Source organism: Lactuca sativa, chromosome 4, assembly GCF_002870075.4.
Source record: "Lactuca sativa cultivar Salinas chromosome 4, Lsat_Salinas_v11, whole genome shotgun sequence".
Taxonomy (NCBI): domain Eukaryota; kingdom Viridiplantae; phylum Streptophyta; class Magnoliopsida; order Asterales; family Asteraceae; genus Lactuca; species Lactuca sativa.
In genome coordinates this window covers 305,434,046-305,456,850 of record NC_056626.2, presented here as the reverse complement: position 1 = coordinate 305,456,850, position 22,805 = coordinate 305,434,046, and the positions used below count along the sequence as shown (strand labels likewise).

General features: G+C 32.2%; 2 protein-coding genes and 1 pseudogene across 2 annotated transcripts; all 3 read left to right on the top strand.

The window, feature by feature from the left end:
• Positions 1-349: 349 nt before the first annotated feature.
• Positions 350-778, top strand: LOC111910704 (uncharacterized). Its single transcript, XM_023906532.1, has one exon. The coding sequence runs from the start codon at positions 350-352 to the stop codon at positions 776-778; it is 429 nt and encodes a 142-aa protein (XP_023762300.1).
• Positions 779-3,470: 2,692 nt separating this feature from the next.
• On the top strand, positions 3,471-14,873 carry LOC111910705 (uncharacterized; annotated as a pseudogene).
• A 3,790-nt stretch (positions 14,874-18,663) lies between these two features.
• On the top strand, positions 18,664-20,319 carry LOC111910706 (uncharacterized). The gene has a single exon (XM_023906533.3). It carries the CDS (start codon positions 18,664-18,666, stop codon positions 20,317-20,319), a length of 1,656 nt encoding a protein of 551 aa, XP_023762301.3.
• The last annotated feature ends 2,486 nt before the right edge of the window (positions 20,320-22,805 follow it).

Here is a 22,805-nt window from a genome sequence, read left to right as displayed (position 1 = left end):
GGGAAAAAAACTTTGAAAGGTAAGTATGCGGTTGCTTGAAGCCTTGAACCGACTTCTTTTCTTTTCTTTTCTTTTTATTATTTTTATAAACGCATACAATAGGGTGTGAAGGGATTGTTTTTAACCGGAGTTAACCATATGGAACTTTTTCATAAACAAACCAGTCTAAAAGACCACGAAATCAAAAAACTCATGGTTTAAACGAAACCCAAAAAAAAATATACAAGAGTTAATTTTTTTGCAGTTTTGTGGATGTTCATAACGTGGGAAAAAAAGAATGATAACGGTGAATGGTAAGTACGCGGTTGCTTGAAGCCTTGAACCGACCTTTTTTTTTTTTTTTAAGCGCATGCAATTACAAGCAGTTCATCGTCCCACGCCGCATCCAAACCCTAATCGCGTTCTTGGTTCTCCATCGTTGAGGGGTTTGATCAGTGAGATGGCAGGGAGAAAGGTTTCGTGTACGTACTATCCGGCGGATTTCGACCCGGCTAAAATTCCAAGGAGGATAAGGGCCAATAAGCAAAAACAAGAATTCAAGTTGGCTGTAATGATGCTTCCTGTGAGCATTCGCTGCAAGACCTGCGGAGAAGAGACCCACAGAGGCACCAGGTTTGGTACCCGTCTTGAAGAAATCCAGGAAGAGACGGATCTCGAGATGAAGGTAATGAGGTTTTATTTGAAGTGCCCCAAGTGCTCACAGGAGATTAAGATAAAAACAGACCCACAAAACTTAGATTATATTGTGGAGTCTGGAGCCGATCGCCTAATCGATTGAATTTGGTTAAGGAATGTAACAGGTGGAGGTATTTGTTGAATAAACGAAGTAACAGAGATTTAACTGTTTTCTAAAATGTTGATTTTGTGTTTTTTTCTTATAATACTTTTTGTTTGGGGTAACTTTGACTCTTTGGGCAATTGCATACATCAGAATCAAAAAACAGGTATGTGAACATCCCCAGTATCTGTTATTTAATATCCGTCTAGATTTTTTTATTTATTTATTTATTTTTTATTTTTTATTTTTTATTTTATTTTTAAATTACTTTACAAGATATCTATGAAGGTGAATGTGAACATTCTCCTACTATGCTTCACACACATTAGTCAAATCAATCACTCATTCCAATTCCAATAGCTAGGCGGATCACTAATTGGATAAAACAGAATTGTCCAATTGGACAATTTGGATTGTACTGTTTGGTCGAATATTCAGATTTTTGGATTGGTTTTCAAAAAAATCGAATTATTATTTTGGATTTCGGATTGGTTTTGGTTTATAAAATATGAACCGAATAGTCCATAAAAACCGAATAAATATTTATTATTTATTTATTTATAATATATATCAATAGTTATTTATTAATTTTGTAATTTATTTTTTTCAAATAGGCTCAAAACGTTTCATATTTTCTTTCAAAAGTTTTCTATCTATAAAGTATTTAACTATAATATATTTTATTAGTAGTTGTTTATAAATTTCAAATCACAACTAAATAATTTGTTTTCGTTTATTGTGTAAAGTTGGATAATATAATAATTATATATCGTTTTAAAATTTTTTGGTTTTTGAAAACCGAATTATAAAAACCGATCCAACCGAATTGTAATTGGATCAGATCGGATTTGAATATAGTTTGGACTATTTGGATCCATGTTTTGAGAACCGGAATCAATTTGGATTCACTTGATTGGATCGGATCAAACCGATCCATTCAAACGAACACCCCTACCAATCACTTTTGCTGCAAGATGTTTCTTTGTGATGACTATGTTCCTACCATGATAATTTCAGTTATTATCTCATGATTATCGTTTCTTTTATTTTCAGGAGCATAATCCGGTTATAATTACAATAGGATTAATTTTTATTACAACATTGCATTTCTTACAAATCTATCCAACTATAACATCGTCTTCCAAAGACAAAAACAATTTCCATTGTTATATCTAGCTACACTTCTGTAAGTATGATATCCTAAAAAGAAAATATTTTAAAAGTACAATGTTGTAAATGGGTAGATTTTTCAAAGTGCAATGCATTAATAAGAAGAAAAGCACTGAAAGGACTTTGCTGTTTCTTACATGTAGTCCTATTTTACATCCATGTCCATTACCATGAGTTGATATTATTAGTTGTAACACTTTGGTTTTGCAGGGTACTTTCTAACACTTGGCAGAATTTTAAGGTTTGATGTTGTTTTCAGTTTTCTTTTTGTTGCTGTGTTTGTCTTTTTAACATTTTCACCCGTTACTTGTATTTTTTTCCCTTGAGTTCTATTATTGTTTTCTATTAAGAGTTCGACGTATCTTGTGAAAATGCCAAGTTTGCATACTTTGTTTCCTAGTCATGTTTGATTTTTTTGGTTTTTGCATCTAATTTTTTCAGCATTTTGGGTTCATGTCTTGGATTTCACTTGTATGAGCTGAATCTCAGGATCAATTAATGGAGGTAAAGCCTTTAGATTGGATATTTGTGTATGATCTCCATTAAAGTCTGTTAAAGTATTTGTTCTTCTGTCATAAAAATATTTGACAACCTCCTTTTTTAGATGGAAAAAATTCTATCACTAGTAATCTACTAATTTGTTATTATCCTCGGATGTAGTCGAGTGAGAGGAGCAGAGGGATCACTTTTACTTTTGATCAGTTTTATCAAAGGGTTAGTCTGTAGTCATATTTGCCCCATATTTGCCCAGAAGAGGTTTATATAAAATGCATTGTACAAAATTTTTTGTATTTGTAGAATTTATAGTGATAATGAATCAAAATAATATTTATTCGAGTCAATTACGCGAATGGTCCCTATGGTTTGGGTAATCTGAACGCTTGATCCCTAATTTTTTTTTTTTAACACGGTCGGTCCTAAAATGTAATTTTGTTGTGCGTTTGGTCCATATTAAAAACAAATGGATCCCACCCCTTACTCCAACCCGGTTACCCATCACCCACTTTACCTATTAACTAACTAACTAACTCACTCTCTCTCTCTCTCTCTCTCTCTCTCTCTCTCTCTCTCTCTCTCTCGCAAGACTACAACCACAACTCACACTCACCGGACCTCCGTCAATAACTGCTTTGCCCTCCATTGACCGGCATCAGCGACTCCTACACATCACCTTCTTCGACGGCCCCAAATCATAATCTGAACTCTAAAACTTACTACACACTTATTTGATCCGATTGTGCGGGACCTAGGTTTGAAAGGAATAAAGAGGGGTGGGTTGGGTGGTCACCATCTATCGATTTCTTCCACTCATGAGTTTCTTCCTCCCATCGTTGCAACCAGTTTTGTTGAATCTGCAATATACTCGCCAAAAAACGCACATAGCTAGGGTTTGGTGTGTAGGAGCGACCTCCCCCTTTCCCTTCTCCTTCCCCGATCTCGTCAGCCTTGGTCTATAGTGACGAAGACGTCTTAATCTCGTCGCCCCTGTTCCAATTCCATGTCTTGAAAACTCGTTTGTACTAACCTTGGGTTAACTGTGAATACACATAGTCAGGTAGAAAGGTAGAAAGGGAAATGGGCCAATATCGGCCGGAGGTCGTTCTTCTTCAACTAAGCAAAAAAGAACACAAAAAATCACATTCTCTTATTATGATTTTCTTTCCTTCTTCTTCACTAGGTTCGAATTCAACTGGGCAAAGAAAACACCGTTTAATATTTATATTAGAGTTTTAGGTTTGTTTTTGGTTTCATGTTGGATTTTAGGTATGATTTTGGTTGTAGATTTTGATTTGGTTCTATTTGCAGTCTGGGATTTCGTTTTGGTTGTGGTTTCTTGTTTAAAAGTTTTGATATGGTTTTGGTTTCATTTCCCTTGGTTGTCGGAATGGATGTGGTTGCCAGAACTTATTGTGGTGGCAAGAATGGAATGACGGTGGTTATCGGATATGATAGTGATATCTGGTATATGAGTGTGGAGAGAGAAAGACTAGGTATGACATTTTGTTTTTAATAATAATTTCAATAAATCATTAAGAAATACATAATTAAAATAAATAAATAAAATGACAATATAGTCTTTTTAGGAACCATCAGAAATAAGAAAGAGAATTAGAGACTAATTGCATAGATTACTCTAAATAAAAGGGACCATTCGCGTAATTTACTCAATTTATTCATATTCAAAAGAAATGTGGTGATAATGAAATAATAAAAGGTAAATATGGTGTTTGTAAAAGAATTGATAAAAATTAATAGCAAAAAGTTTCAAAATAGTCAACAAAAATTGTATTAAAGAAAAACAGTGAAAATAGAATGAAAGCTTAAGATAATTCTTATTTTTTTAAACAATATCTAAATGATGTATATTTATAAAATTACACCTATTTTGCTATCTATGTACTATTTATTAAATAAAGCTTTAAAATACACCTAATTTTGTCAAAGAAAACTCTTCTTTTGTGCGGTGTCCCATTAATTTTAAAATTTTTATCATCCATTTTAGATCATCTGGGTAGGGCTGGCAATTCTCGACACGACACGCGACACGACACGAAATAAATAGGTTTGGGTTGAGTTTTTTAACCCACCAACCCGCTAACCCGCCAACCTGTTTATTAAACGGATCATATATGGGTTTCTCAAAAAATAAACGGGTTGACCCGCCAACCCGTTTATATTCTTAATAAAAAAAATTATTTTATTTTTAAATGTATTTATGTATCAAGTATGAATAATTAATAAGTATTATATAATATATACCATTGATTCATAGACCATTTGACTGTTTTGACATTTTGACTCGTGGTGAATGGTCTAAGGTCGTAAGTCGTAACCTATAAGGCTAAGTCTGTAACATGTTTCTATGAATGTTTATAATTTTCATTTAGATGTTTAAGACTTAAATGTCTAAAATTCGGACCCACGAACCCAAATCTGACCCACAAACCAGCCAACCTGTGAACCCATATAAATAAATGGGTTGGCGGGTCATATATGGGTTTATGTTTCAAACCCGCCAACACGTGACCCGCCAACCCGTGACCTGTATATTTAAATGAGTCATGTTTGGGTTGGCATATTTTGATCCGCCAACCCGAACACGACACGATTGTCAGGCCTACATCTGGGTTAAGCTTTTAGCGATATATATCATAACGCGAATAATGAAAATGTTTCCATTTTTTCACACTTCCTAATATAGTTGGATTTCCACGTTAATAGAAGAATAATATAGAATATATTTTTTAATAGAGTAAAATTATATAAATAACACGAATATGGCGTCGATAAAGTTTTGGATTTGGAGGCTGAGAAGAGGTTATTGACTCCTCCGGAGATAGCTAAACTAAAAGAAGGCAGAGTCAAAATATCGATGGAGAAACTAAAAATGGCCGATTTAATTCAAAAATCTAAAGCTAAATGGATAAGGAACTGAGATGAAAATTTTAGTTTTTTTCACAACTCACTCAAGATCAAAAATAGGAGGACTTGTATGAACGGGTTAATGATCAACGGTAACTGGGTTACTGATGTCGAGTGTATCAAAGAGGAAGTTTGCAGATTTTTTGGAGAAAAATTTCGTGAAAACCGTTCTATTAGACCTTCTTTCATTAATCAGAATTTTGAAAGGCTCTCGGACGAAGATAGGATTCGGTTGGAAGCCCCATTTGAACTTGAAGAGATAAAAAATGCTATTTGGAATTGTGGAAACAAGAAGGCTCCCGGACCAAATGACTTTACTTTTAAATTCATAAAACATTATTGGTCTATTATGCAAGATGATATCATGCGGTTTGTGAAACATTTTGAATCGGTCAGGAACATTTCCAGGCGAAGTAATTCCTCATTCATTACCCTGATTCCCAAAGTCAAGGATCCTCTTTCTCTAAGTGATTGTTGGCCTATTAGTCTCATTGGATGTGCTTATAAAATTATCGCAAAAACCCTTGTTTATAGATTGAAGAAGGTAGTTGGTTATGTGGTTGATGAACTTCAGACAATGTATATTGAGGCGCGTAATATTCTTGATGGTCCTATGATTATTAAGGAGTTGTATTCTTGGGAGAAAAAATCTAAAATCTAAAATGTTCTTATTAAAGGTTGATTTTGATAAAGCTTTTGATTCCATTAATTGGAAATACCTGGACTCCATGAAGTTGCAAATGAGTTTGGTGGCAAATGGCAGTTTTGGATAAGGAGTGCCTCTTATCTTCACGAACTTTGATCATTTTAAACAGATCGACTACAAAGGAATTTCCTATCACAAGAGGTATTCGTCAAGGAGATCCTCTCTCTCTCTCTCTCTCTCTCTCTCTCTCTCTCTCTCTCTCTCTCTCTCTCTCTTTAATTATTGCTATGGAGGGTTTAAATATTGTTTTGAGATCGGCTTGTCAAAATTCTTTCTTTCATGGTGTCCAAACTCCTAATGGCGGTCCTCTAGTATCTAATCCTTTTAATGTCGATGATGCCCTCTTTTTTGGTGAATGGACTAGTTATAACTTCGCTAATTTAGCTTGTATTTCAAGATGTTTTCATGTAGCCTCCGATCTTAAAGTAAACTTTCATAAGTCTAATGTCTAAGGTATTGATGTTTTGATGAACGAGATCTCGAGTTGTGCACGTATCCTTTAGTGTGATGTGGGTTCTTTTCCATTTAAGTGCATGGGGTGTCGGTGGGTGCAAATATGGCTCTTAAAAGGAATTGGTTGCCCATATTTGATTGTATTCATAATCGTCTCTCGTCTTGGAAGGCCAAAACATTATCCTTCGGTGAATGGTTAAAGCTTGTGAAGTGGGGTCTTGGCAGCCTTCCTCTGTACTTTTTTTCCTTGTTTAAAGCCCCGAAGTCGATTATTGATATTCTTGAGAAGCTGTGAAGGCGGTTCTTATGGGGCAAAAATGAGAGAAATTTAACCTAAATGATGTGTACAAAAAAAATTACCTAGATGTGTACAAAAAAAGTTATCCAAATATGAACAAAACGAAAATTTAATTATCCTGATAAGTTATTTTTTTATTTTACCTTCTAATTTTGATTTGGTATAAAATTTAACCTAAATGATAAGCATTTTTAAAACCACACCATTTTGGTAAATACATTTTTAAAATACACTATTTAGGTAAAAATTTAAAAAAAATTAAAAAAAAAAAAAACGCTAGATTTGACATGGAAAAAACCACATGATCGTTTTATATAATTTTACTGTTTAAGATATTAAATATAACAATTTAAATTTACTACAGACTAAAAGTACTAGAGATGAAAATCAATAATATAATATAAAAATTTAAATTTACTACAGACTAAAAGTACTAGAGATGAAAATCATTAACATAGAAGAAAACATCTTTAATGAAATTTGCTCCATGTATAGGAATTTAAAATACAAAAAATAGTAACTTTACGTCTACCTCCTCACTTTCTTCAATCTCTGATAGGCTTCCATTACCACCACCTCCTATAGTCGTCGCTATCGCCACCCTGCCAACGTTGTCGTTACCTTCAGTCGTCGTCTGTAGCCCCGCTTCTACCTAGAAACCCTAACTATATCTCGTTGCCACCATCGGACACTATTAACTGCAAGCCCTAACCATAGAGTGTCCCCTTCATCGCCAGCAGACATCGCACACCATAAACAAGAAAAATCCCCCATTCGATTCTTGTGTGTAAGCAAACAGAAAATGAAAATGCGAAAGACTTGCATTTTGCTATTGCCACCCTGCCGACGTTGTCGTTACCTTTAGTCGTCGTCTGCAGCCCCGCTTCTACCTAGAAACCCTAACTCTATCTCGCTGCCACCATTAGAAACTATTAACAGCAAGCCCTAACCCTAGAGTGTCCCCTCCATCGCCACCAGACATCGCACACCATAAACAAGAAAAAGCCCAAACTCATACCTTAGGAAATGCTTACCAAGGTAGTCTTTCTGTTTCTGTTTCTATTCCATTTCATGCATCCTCTTCTTTCATAGTTACGGTCATATCTGATGATACTTGTTTTTTTTGTTTGTTGCTTTTACACAGATATTATGTTTGAGTCTGAAGTTGGTGAGCATGACACAGTCCGAGCTTGGGATAATCTTTTGGGTAAATCTCGTGCATTGATATATTGATTAAATCAAATGATGGGTAAATCCTCTTCTTTTTTATTGCAATTTGACTGGAAATATCTCCAATTGCTAGGAGTTTCATTTTGATATTTGTGCAGTGCAAAAATTTTAATAATTTTCTATGACAGGATCATGGGAGCACCGAATTCTTTGATCAATTAAGGGGGCTATAAACAGAAACCTTGGAGCCATTTGAAAATACGACAGTTGCAGAAAAGCTTCCTGCTACCCAACCAACCTCTCATCTCTCTTCAAAGACGGAGTTGACATCCTTTAATAAGCTACTAATGCAAAGATTTCCTATCCCAAAAATGATTTCGGTTTCTTTGGTAAGTCTTGTAAACATCATGATACACACAAATCATAATCAAAACATAAGAAAAGTTAAACAATTCTGTTAGTAGCTTTTGCAAGTTATAACCTGGATCTTTTTCCACTACAGTTTTCAATCAAAACCATAAAAGGCAGCAAGGGTATGGTGTATTACTAACTAATCTTCGTTTCTACCACCCCTACTCCTGGAAGTAACATTTTCTAAATTTTGTCAGCAAGTGGAGAAGTATCATCAAATATTCATTTAGATGAATTGCACGATTCTCAAAAGTTGAAGGAAGGAGGATTCAAGATTGTTAGCCATCAGGAGTACATTAAACGGATGCATGGACTTAAAGATGAGATCATACGTTCTTGGCATTCTGATGATCATGTAACAACCTTAAAGTTGTCAGTTAAGGTACCTCCCTTTTTCTTTATCAACAAAACTATATATAATTTTGTAATTTGGGAATCAAATTCTTGTTGGCTTGCAGGTGCTAGGCTTCTGAAGGACACATATGTGGCATAATTTTATCCAACATTATTTGTTCTTGGTGCTGATATAATGGACATGCTTGGTGATATGGTATGGGATCGGATTAAACAAAAAGTCGAGTTTGCAGATGATGGAACCAAAATATGCTCTTTATCAGGTTTCTTATCTCTTGTTCAGTTTCTGACCCACTAAAATTTATTTTTAGATACAAATATATCATTTATACAATTATAATATCATTACAGATGACTTTGATGCAAATAGTATATGATTTGAAGCCAAAGAGACATGCAATAATTGGTTCAGAAAAATTGCTTCCATCCATGAGCTTCTTCCACGCATGTGAATCTCTTATCTTTATCTTCTGTATGTCACATTCAGGGGATGTTTTTTTTTCTCATTAAGTTCTATATGGACAATATGACTGAATGGATAATGATGTCAGTCTAGATTAAGTGTTGTATACATAAGGTATGTTTCTTTTCTAGACTGTATAAACCGTTTAAATAAGACTAACTGTCTAACTGACCATTTTACCCTTACATTCCAAAAAACAAATTTCACAAATTCGTCAATTCTAACAATGTTAATCAATTCTAACATGAGAGGGATTAGGAGGAAAAAGAAGAAAGGCAAATAGGTGAAGGTTGGTGTCTTAATACATTAAGCTAGATTTTTTTTTTGGCTTAACCCATTAAGTCACTATGCCCAGATTAAGTGAAAAAGAAACAACCATCTGTAGCTGTCCAGATTAAGTGCATAACCCATTAAGCCCATTAATTAAAAACAAAACAACCCCTCAATATTATGATGATTTAACTTGTTCTAATCTGACATTGGCTTTTAGCTATCTTGAGCTTGCGATATTGCCATGTTGGCGATTTTTTCAAGATAATGTCATGGATGACCTCATGCGATTGGTTACAATGATAAGAGGGGTTGCAGATCCATTAGCATCAGCCTACTGTTGCTTCTTTTTGCTTCATTGTGCCCAGAAACTTCCCCAACTTGATACAAGTATCGACTTTTTAATTCTATAATGTGCAAAAGATTAAGTGACCTAATTATATGTTTTGACTATGATATAGGGCATCTGATAGCTTGCATTAGTGACACAAAAATTGTACTTACATGGATTATATCCATGAAAGAAACCAAGTATGGGAACTTTCTGGGAGATCGAAGGTTGGTTACCAGCTTGATGGAATCAAGAATTGAGTATACCATGAAATGCATTATTGGGAATCCAAATCAGGTTAGAGATTTTGACTTTTTGACTACATATTCATTGCTGGTATACTATAGGATGTTGACTTTTTAATTACAAGTTGCTGATATGATTGTGAGACTTGGATTAGGGAATAATTCATTGGAGTTATATGGAGAAGTTCCTTGGATATGGATTATGCTCCATTATTGACGTAGGGAACTTCTAACTGATGTAGTATGTTCCAATGTTGTTGAATTTCTTCACCTTGTTGATTGCAGCTCTGATTATTCATTTGACCAGGTAACATTCTAAAGATTTTACCATTTTTCCATTTGACTTTGGTCAACTTTTGGTTTTGAGTATGTATCTGTTTACCTTCTGTTAAACTGTTTTTGCCATTTGACTTTGGTCAACTTTTACCAATCTGTTGCATGTTCTTTAGAATACAATATATTTCCAAAAATAAAATCGACAAATATTATATTCATTTTTAAATTTTTGAGTATATTTGTTAAGTTTCATATGATTTGAAATATTTTTGGTAGGGATTTCGATAGTTATTATATTCATTTAAAATTTTTTAGTATATTTGTTAAGTTTGTAAGATTTTAAATATTTTTGGTATGGATTTTAATATTCATGGTAAGATTTTAATTTGTTTAATTTTGGAATGATTATCAATATCCAAAAATACATCATTTTCTATTCTATAATAGATTATTCTACCTATAAATTTAAATTATGTTCTTCATTTTTAACTCTCGCAGCAAAATTTCACAGTTGGGGTTTTGGGACGATTGGATCATTGATTTGGAATCGGGAAGACTGCTTCATCGCGTTTCTTGACACGAATTGAGGTTCTCTTTACTTCTTTTATCTTTTGTAACTTGAAATTTGTATAATATTTTATTTCTTACTTCTGTTTGAAGTGATAGACTTCTTTTGTTTCAAATGATAATCTTATTTTGTCTTCAACCTAAATTGATAATATTCTTATTCTCTATCTCAAATAATACATGTATATAACATGTATATATGTGTGTATGTATTTGTTTCAATATGTAGGACCTTTTTCTGATATTAACCATCAACTTTATTTTATATTTAAAATTTATGTTAATATCATAAGTGACCATATGTATTAAGTTTTTTTCCATTAATTGATATTTCACCCTGTCAAATAAGATTAAGACAATACAGACAAAATTAAGCCACTTTGAGAATGGCGTTTTTATTATGAATATGTATTTATTTGATAAATTAAATGATATTGATTTGTATATACTTTTTTCAAATTTTATGTATTGTTGGTTTATTTTGAATATTTTTAATCAATAAATATCTTTTAATTATCAAATTGATTGTGGCATGTTCTTTTGAAATTAATACAGAACATTCTTTTTTCAATTAAGGCTTTAATTGTTTCTATACATTGTTTTAGGACTTTGTTTTTTCTAATTAAATTTAAAAAAAAATAGTTTTTTTCTTATATAATTAATATTTGTATAACTTTGATAGTTTTGTTTGACTTTTTTATATTATGTTTAAAAAAAGTGTTTTAGCAGAAAGTAGTGATTATTATTGAGTGTGATTTTACATTAAATTGGCTTTATGGCTTTACACATGGACGATGTTCCCTTTTTGCAAGTGTGACTGTGTGATGGAGGAGGAAATAGCAACGAAGTTATCCATCCAACCACGTGTGTCGCAACCCATCTCCACTCCCAATCATCGCCTAATTTTCCACCATCCGATCCCACTCATCAACGGTTCTTCACTCATTCTACGGCTTCAACTTGCCAAAAAACCAACGCCACCATTTTCTTTCTTCTTTATCAATACTATATATTATTATTATTATTGTTGTTGATGGGTTTTAGATATAATAATTTATTATAATTTATAAAATTAGACTTTTTTTTTATTTGACAAGTTACGTTTTTATTAATAAATATTATTTGCTTTAAGATCTGAATTACTAAATATTAAGTTGTAGGATATATAAAGCTATTTTACTTCAAACTTGTTGATAAATTGGTTATTTGAAATTTATATCTTTTATATTAGGAATTTAATATACTATAAACTTTCTAAATCTTACAATTCAGATCAAATAAATCTTATTAATATTTGTTATTGATATATGCTTTGGGTTTTCCATAATATTCAATGAATAAATCATGTAATAAAAAATCTTATTGCTTGGATATTTCAAATTTACGATACATATGATATTATACTTCGAGCATCTCAAATCGATATAGCTTTTATATAAACTAGGCGAATGCCCGTGCGTTGCGCAGAAACACCTATATAGTTGAAGTATGTACAAATATATGTTTTTAATATATAAATAACGTTGTTAAATTTGATTTAATAATTTGTATACTAAATTTATATAATGTATTGATTATTTTGAATTATATGATAATATATATATATATATATATATATATATATATATATATATATATATATATATATATATATATATTATAACTGCATAATCTTAATCGTTTGAATAACTTCTACCCGCGAGTTATACATGAATAAAATTAAATATAATATATGATGTAATGTTATTTATAGTTATTGTTAATTAATTTTTTAAAATTTACTTGCTTAATGTTTTAATTTTTATCATTATAATTATTTAAAACATTAAACATTGTTTTTTAATTTTAAAGGTAACAATATAATCATTTATATAGAGTTATTTTTAACTATTGTTATTGTAAGTTATTTTAAGCTATTTATTTGAAAACTTCTAACGATTATAAAAATATATTTAGGAAATATTTGAGTTAAATTGAGTTTTCAATTTAGTTTTTACATTTATTACTAGAATTTATTACTTTTAACTATTTACAAAATATTATTTGGTTTTTAAGTAGACCTGGAATTTATATTTAAGTTGACATTGTAATTTTATATTTAAAATAACAATTTAAGTAATTTATCCAAACTTTTCAAAATTTGTAGCTTTAAACTGATAATGGTTTACATACAACAACATATTAAATCTAATTAATTAAGTATACTATGTTAAAAGTTAAAGACATAACTTTATAAGTAGAAGTAAATATATTATTTTAAATTGGAATTTAGTAAATTTATGATTGCACTTTAGGTTTGATATTTATTTAACTTTATTAACCAACTTATAATCATTATTATAAAAACACTACAATTAATCACTTTTAACTATTTACAAAATATTCTTTGGGTTGTTTAAGTTAAACTATAATTTATATTTAAGTTGACCATGCAATGTTATATTCAAATTAATAATTTAAGTATTTTATACAAATTTTTCCAAAATTGTATCTTTAAAATGATAATGGTTTACATCCAACAGTATATTAAAATTAATAAATTAAGTATAATATGTTAAAAGTTAAAAAAAACCACTTAATAAGTAGAAGTAATATATTATTTTAATATTGAAATTTAGTTTATATGTAATTACACTTTAGGTTTGATATTTATTTAACCTTATTAACAACCTTATAATTATTATTAGAAAGAAATTAAAAAGTCATGGAAGTTTCAAATGAATATGGTGAAAGAAAAAATAAATGGGAGTTTCAAATTAATGTGGTGAAAGAAAAAATGCTTTCTTTATAATATAGTATGATATGATATGATGATAATGATGTAAATCAATTCTACATCAATCACATCTGACTTTCATTTTGTAGAATCATGAATGGTCAAATTTACGTTGATGCATTTTCATTGCTACTAAAGTACCATTTGTGGTATGTTTTGACACCCGTTCGTGCGGATTTCATTTGGAGGGACTCAAGAGCAAACAAACTCTTCATGGTTCTCATTGATCAAAATTGTAAGTTTAAAAAACTATTTATATCTTATTTTCATTTTCATGATTTATCATAAGTATTTTGTTTATAAAAATATTGCATTTTCTATTAGCGAGAGAAGTTGTTAGCAGTTCTTCCACAACAAATGATGCATTTTATTTATGGAGGGAATCTATTGGGTAGTGTGTTTTCTTTAAACCATTTCCAAATCGAACCAACCTATGCTGAGTATCCGAGGTATCAAGAGTACAATTTATTACGTGGCGATTTGATGATTAAGATCAGCAATAACACGCGGTTTAATCGTTTGACCGATGCTATCATATCATGGTTTTCGGTTTTTCCATTGGTTCCCTCAATAAAAAGTTTAGTAGAGGATCAGACAGAGAGAAAAATGATGATTGGTAAATTTAATAACTTATATATATTTTTAGCATTCTAAAGTTTTTAAAATAATAACAAGTTGTCCTTTTAATTATCGCTATTTTTAGATATTGTTGAAAAAATCATCAAAGGGAAGCGAAACTATTCCCGTTACTCTGGTGTACCGACGTTAACTTCGTTCACTTTATATCTCCAAGATGAGCCGTAAGTGTTTATTATTATTATTATTATTATTATTATTATTATTATTATTATTATTATTACAAAATTAGGTGACTTTGGAAATATTTGATTATAAATAGGGGGGGTATAATAAAGATGAAACTATATATAACCGACCGAACACGCCATTAGATTGTGAAGACTGTCTATGCGATAAATAGAAAGTATATAATATTTGTTTCTCGGGTGAAATTGGTTCATTTGGATTCAAGTAAGTTTTTCCTAGAAAATTATAATAATTGTAGTGATATTAAATAACTAAATCAGTACATTTTAATAGTTTTTATCTTATTTCAGTGAACATTTTGATATCAACCAAACTAAGAAACGTAGAGTTCCAACCGAGGATGCCGAAAGCATTTAACATCATAAATATGCCTAGAAGAATTTTTAATTCCGTGTGAGACATTTGGTGGTGGTGGTGGTTTGTTTGTTTGTTTTTTTTTTTTAAATTATAAGTTTTGACAACTTTTATGAGTGCGTTGCTTTTATAGTTGATCTACATTAATGTTAGACATATTGTGGTGAACTTTTTCACGTGTGGTTTATTTTTCTTGTGTTGTCTTATGAATTGATAAATAATAATTTTTGGATATCTATGGATATTTTCATGTGTGGTTTATTTTTCTATTGTGTTTTTGGATTACAAGTTACTAGTATAGTTGGTTATTTATTAAGAGTTGTGTTGCTTTCTGAAAAACTAAAAAAATTAATATTAAAATAATTTTTGATGATTTTTCTAACAACAAATTAGTTTCATGTGAGAATCTTTTGTTGAATTAATGGGCATGTATACAGTTGTTAATGTTCAGATCGGATATATGAAAAGTTTGTACTTTTAAAACTGTTAACGTTCATCCCGTCACATCACACAAGGCTTTAAGCTTTTGGTATTGTATAATTGTTTCTTGTATTTTTTTTAGAGTATATTATTTATTGCACTTTTATTCGTGTGAAACACACACATACATGACTACTAAATCACATGGTCTACATTACAAAATGTTACATTCTTGATGATGTAATATCTGCTTATTCTTAATATTTCCAGTTTAGTGTGCAATGAAGACCGTAGATAAGGGAAACGAAAACTATGACGATTCCCAAAACCCGATAGATATAGAAAAAGGTATGTCGTTTATATGAGTATATATTTGCATTTATAATATATGACTATTTATCAAAATAACATATTTGTAGAAAATCGAAAAAGATACAATAGAAATTATTACGCACGAAAAAAGGAGAAAAACAAAATGAGAATGATAGATAACGGTGAAGGATGTAGTCAACCTACAACACTCACAAGTCACACTACAATGGAGACAAACGAAACAAATATCAACGAAGATTCCTCTGTGAGTGTTATAAGTGCAGCTCAGAGGACGAGTACTTATAATAAAGAATATTATCAACGAAGAAAGCAACGAACTATGATGACAAAAAGAAGAGTATACGCGTTTCAGGAGGATCTATATGATTTTGTTTATGAAAACATCCGTATGGGACATCGTATATTAAAGGCTCAAAACCCTTGTGTTTATTGTGGAGCAAAGCGACTACAATATGAATTCCCTACCTTTTGTTGCATGAGTGGGAAGACAAAACTGGCATACTCCCCTATTCCCATAGAATTGCACCAACTCTTCACAAGGAAAGAGCAGCTAGAAGAAAGCTTTAGGTACAATATAAGGGCGTATAACTCAAACTTTTCTTTCGCATCAATGGGTGTAAAGGTGGATGAAAAATCGGCCAATATAACTTCTGGAGTTTACACTTTTTGTGCGCACAAAACACTCTATCATAATATCGATCAGTTAATTTCAGGGGATGGGATATCGAGGTATTTATAGTTGTATTTTTATGATGGTGAAGCTGAAATATCACAGAGATCCTCCTGGAAGAATGTTGATAGAAGAATAATTCAAAAACTAACATGTATTCTTGCGTCGAATCCGTACGTTAGAACATTTAAACTTCTTTTTGATCTAGGACCGCTTGATAATTATAGAGTGACTTTGAATGCATCGGTGGAACTTGACCAAAGGGTGTACAATAAGCCGACCACATCTGAGGTGTGAATATTAACATTTATCTTTATTCATTTTAAAATTAAATATGTCATATTCATTATTAACATATCATATTAATCACCCTATTGAACAAAACCTTTGCATAGGTTGCTGGTATTTGGCTTGAAGGAAATGACAACATCACTGCATATAAACGAAGTATTATTGTCTATAGGAGGTCTAACTATAGTACTGAAATTCAACCTCACTTTGGTTGTTATGATCCTTTGTCGTATCCTTTATTCTTTCCCAATGGTGAGTCTGGATGGCATCCTAAAATACCAAGATATGGGGTCGCCATGGATGAAATTCATAGTGACAATGAAGACAATGATGAAGGTTCAGAAGGTACGCCTTTAACATTCTTCTACATATTTAAAACATGTAACACATATTGCCTTAAATATATGGATATTAAATTTATATTTTTCACATAAATTATGGTATCACTGAATCTACTTCAGAAAAAGGCAGAAATATTGTAAGTATGCAGGAGTAATATTGTTACAAGTTCCAGATACGGTCGAATGATAATGTGATTTTGATGGGAGGGAGATTGTTCCAGCAGTTTGCAGTACATACCTATATAAAGATTGAGACTAAAAGTTTGGTTTTTGTTGAAAAGAACCAAACCAAAATTAGATCCGATTTATACCAGGGCGTTGTTGATTGCTTGAATGCCGGTGAGGCTCAACCAAGTAGGGTTGGGCAAAGAGTTGTGTTACCTGCAAGTTTCATTGGAGGTCCACGTGACATGCGACGAAGATTTCTGGATGCCATGGCCTTAGTTCAAGATGATGGGAGGCTTGATATATTTCTTACAATGACGTGCAACCCAAAATGGAAAGTAATTGATGATGAGTTATTTCCTGGAAAGTCAGCTCAAGATCGATTGGACCTTGTTGCAAGAGTTTTTCATGCTATGCTAGAGGATCTCAAGGTACATTTACTCCAGATACACATAATCGGTGTGGTGGGGTTATATGTGTATGTGATCGAGTTTCAAAAGCGTGGATTGCCACATGCACATTTCCTCTTAATAATGACACGTGGATATAAGATGAATAATCCAGACGATTATGAAAAACTTGTGTGTGCGGAAATTCCCGACCCAATAAGGTTTCCTGAAATGCATGATCTTGTCAAAAGTCACATGATGCACGGTCCTTGTGGTAGCTTACAAGAAAAAAGTCCATGTATGCAGGGTGTGCCAAAAATATGTCGTTTCAGATATCCTAGGCAATTCAATGAAAAGACATCACAAGGAGAGGACTCATATCCATTATATAGAAGGAGAAATAATGGAATTGAGGTGACTGTAAGAAATACAACATTGGATAACAGATGGGTGGCTCCATACAACCCAAAGTTGTTAACGATGTTTAATTGTCATATCAACGTTGAGGTTTGTTCGAGTATAAAGTATGTGAAGTACCTCTTCAAATATGTTTATAAGGGCCATGACTAACCAGTTATCCATATAGATAAAGACCAAGAAAATGTTGCTATTAATGAGATACGAAAGTTTCAAGACGCACGTTATGTATCCCCTCCTGAGGCATTATGGTGACTTTTTAGCTTTCCTCTTTCAAAAATCCACCCTTGTGTGATGGCCTTGCAAATACATCTCCCAAATCAACAGTTGGTTAGGTTCAAAGAAAGTGACAGAATGGAAGACATTGTTGATAGGGAGAAAGAAAAAAAATTCAATGTTGACGACATTTTTCAAGAAGAATAAAGAAGATTCCAATGCGAGAAAATATTTGTATAAAGATTTTCCGAAACATTTTACATGGAATCGGAGGAACCATTGTTGGACGACCAGGGAACATAAATCAATGATTGGTCGACTTGTTTATGCTAATCCAGCTGAAGGAGAGAGATTACCTACGCCTGCTTTTATGTCATATTACTGGGCCTACCTGCTTTGAAGATTTATACACAGCCAATGGTGTATTACACCCTATATTTTGAAAAGCAGCTCTTGAAAGAGGTTTAATAGAGACCGATGATAATTTATCACAATGTCTTGTAGAGGCTTCCTTATTTCAATTTCCTAGCGCACTTAGAAGGTTATTTGCGATGATGCTAATTTTTTGTGAACCAGGAAATGTTTGCAAGTTATGGAACGGCCACTATGATTGTCTTTCTGAAGATTATACGAAACAATTTGGATGTGCCGAACGAGTGCAAAATAGGGTCCTCATCGACATTAGAGTCTTCCTAGAATCTATGAGTAAAAAGCTTAGTGATTACGACCTTCCAAATGTCAGTGCACACATCGATTTACAATCAAGAGGCTATCGTGAGGTGCAAGAAGAATACTCTATAAATGTGGAATATAAAGACTTACATGTGCGAGACTCTCTCAATCTAGACCAAAAGTTTGCATATGATGAGATAATAAGGCATGTGGATCAAAATATTATGGGTGTGTTCTTCATAGATGATCCCGTTGGAACTGGAAAGACAATTTTGTACAAAACTTTGTTGGCCAATATTCGTGCTCGTGGTCTTATTACACATGCAACTGCCACGTCAGGTGTTGCGGCTAACAACATGCCAGGAGGGAGAACAACTCATTCACGATTTGGAATTCCCCTCAATATTGATAATAACTCGATGTGCAAGATCACTAAACAAGGTGGGAAGGCTCAGATACTTCACGAGGCAAAGGTAATCATATGGGATGAAGTAGCAATGGCTAAGAGGCACGCAGTAGAAGAAGTTGATCGGACAATGCAAGACATCACATATAAGAAGCTCCCTTTCAGTGGAAAGATAATGGTTATGGGAGGTGACTTTAGACAAGTGTTGCCGGTCGTGAGACATGGCACTCGAGCACAAATTTTCGACTCTATATTACGAATGTCACCTCTATGGGCTTCAGTTAAAAGGCTTCAATTAAATATCAACACGAGAGTGGTAAATGACCCATGGTTTTCTGATTTTTTATTACGAGTCGGTGATGGAAAGGAGGAAACATTGGACGAGTCCTATATTCGTATACCTGATAACATGTCCATTCCATGCACTGATAAAATTAAACCAGTGGACGCTCTGATTGATCCAATATTTCCTTCTTTGCAATCTAACGGCGCCGATTCACAATTTATCATTTCGAGGGCGATACTGTCAACTAAAAATGAAAGTGTTGATGAGATTAATAATAAGTTGATCGAACGATTTTCTGGTGAGCAAAAAGTTTACTATAGTTTTAATGAAGGAGAATATGACAAAAATAACTTATATCCAATGGAATATTTGAACTCGCTAAATGTTAGTGGTGTACCCCCTCATTATCTTCGGTTAAACATTGGGTGCCCTGTAATACTTTTGCTAAATATCGATCCTTCAACTGGGTTATGTAATGGCACCAGATTGATATGTAGAGCTTCCCAACAAAATGTCATTGATGCAGAGATAGTTGTTGGCCAACATGCTGGAAAAATAGGGTTTTTACCAAGAATTCCTCTATGTCTGTCTGACGATGAGATGTTCCCATTCAAACTTAACAAAACACAGTTTCCAATTCAGCTTAGTTTCTCTATGACAATGAATAAAGCTCAAGGACAAACAATTCCAAATGTAGGTGTTTATCTACCAGAATCGATATTCTCACATGGCCAACTTTATGTGGCATTGTCCAGAGGAATATCACGTGTCAATACCAAGGTATTAGTAAAGCCGGAAAAAACGTTTGATAATGATGGAATCTACACATCAAATGTTGTGTAGAAAGAACTGTTATGTGATTAACAAGGTATAATCAACAACTTATTATTTTACAATTTCTTCAAATATGTATCTTAGATGCTCATTTGATGTTTAATGCAGGGCTAGCAGATGAAGCAACATGATTGTAGATTGGTGTAGTTTATATATTGGACATGTTATAAATGTACAAAACTACATGGTTGCAGATTGTTGTTATTTATATATAGTAAAATCAAGTATGAACTATTAGATGAATTATTTGAGATGTAGACTCAACTTTTGTCGTATTGTATGACTATGCACCTAGCAAGAAACTATCTGTTGAAATGAACTATTCAACACAAAATAGTCTACCAAATGGCCGCAATGAATAGCTCACGTCTAAAGGAAACTAATCATCACATAAAAACTATCTTCCGAAAGAAACTTTTTGCCGCCCGGTGCTTAGCGCGGGCAAACGGCTAGTGTGTGTGTGTATATATATATATATCTATATATCTATATATATATATATATATATATATATATATATATATATATATATATATATATATGATATAGATCCGGTAAGAAATTTTTTTTTGGTAGGAATGTAAGAAGTTTTTGTTCTACATACTTTTCTAACGAACAAAAAAAATGAATCACTAGATGAATCAAAAATAAGATGATTAACAAAAAAAAATCTCGAAAAAACACACCGATAACTCATTTATACAATGATTTTGTTGTTATTCACTAAAATATTCATAAAAGTGAATTTTTTCTTAATTTACTTAAAAATGAATCATGAAGATGTTTTTTTGAGAATATTTTCTTGTGAATCATTTTAGCTTTGAATCATCTAATGATTCATTTTGTATGTTCGCTAAAAAAATATGTAAACAAAAAAAAACTTCTTACCTTCCTACCAAAATTTTCCTTCTTATTTGATCTTGACTCTCTCTCTCTCTCTCTCTCTCTATCTCTCTCTCTCTCTCTCTCTCTCTCTCTATATATATATATATATATATATATATATATATATATATATATATATACGGGTATTTGATAATTATGCTACAAAAAATGGCTCCCAACATGTCGTGACCAATTTAAATGGTCATATATATTGTTTTAAGGAAATTTAACTGAATCTATTAATACTGCAAACATTATGACCGACTATCTTAATAAAAATGTAAATTGACTTATCAGGGTAAGTATTTTTTTCGTTTTGTTCACATCGTGGTAACTTTTGTTTTTGTACACATCTAGGTAACGAACTTGTTGAAAGCATTCACATATGACCATTATGATAGGATATAATCTGCTACATCATACCTAGATGTGTAAAAAAATAGTTACCCAGATGTGAAGAAACCGAAAAGTTAATTACCTTAATAAGTCAATTTCCTATAAAAAAATTAATCGAGTAAATTTATATAAATAGGAAAAAAGTGTAAAAACGGCCCTATGGTATGTATTTTCTTTTGGGGGGTTTTGGTTCAAACCCCAATTTGTTGTAGATTAGTGGTTCTTTTTAGCTATTTTCATTGCGTATTTGGTCCTTCCTAAAATTGAAATGACGGTAATACCCATGGTGTATTTACTTTTATTATTATTTTTCTAAAAAATTAATACTTATTTATTTATTTTAATAATTAAAAAAATAGGAGATGACCAACATCTCTCACTCACACACTGATTACACATTAATTCAAACTTCAAACAGTTTCCTCTCACTTTTTTCAAGGCTGCTTGTTGTTGTAAACACTAAGCCACTCATTCATTCATATATACACTAAACCACTCATTCATTCATATAAACACTAAACCACTCATTCATTCATATAATCTACTGTTAATATTTTCAAAAATACTCAATCATCAATGTCTCATTACTCATATTTCAGGTCTCGCATTTAACCCTAATTATACTCTACACTCATGTTCATGGTGTGAATCATCTTCCATGCTCTTCATTTCTTTCAATAGTTCATCTTTTGTATGATTTGAAACATGGGCCATGCGTATATTTGGTTTAGATTTGTGGGTCTTGTTTTGTTCTAAAACAAGGCTGAAAAGCTCATTTTTATAGACATTTCCAGATCTGGCAATCACATTCAATTCAAGAGCTTCCTTGAAGTCCAAATCCAGTCGTGTTACGCTACCTTTATGGGCGTTTACATTGCTCATGGTGGTTTTGAAGCTTCAGAATCACCTTGGCCAATAGTGGTATTTCATCAGAGAAAGGGAAACAGTGGTACTTTTGTTGTGTATGATTGTTCGATTAGTAGAAAGAAAAAGAGATAGGTTCGGTTTGTAAGGGATGTTGGGGATTTCATCGCGTGCGCGCGCTTGCGAGAGAGAGAGAGAGAGAGAGAGAGAGAGAGAGAGAGAGAGAGAGAGAGGTGGGCGCTATATCTAAATTTAATAAAACTTTTAATTAAATAGAAAAACATAAAAAATATATTAGAAGGACAATTTAGTCTTTTCGGTTTTCCGATAGACTAAATACATAAGAAACT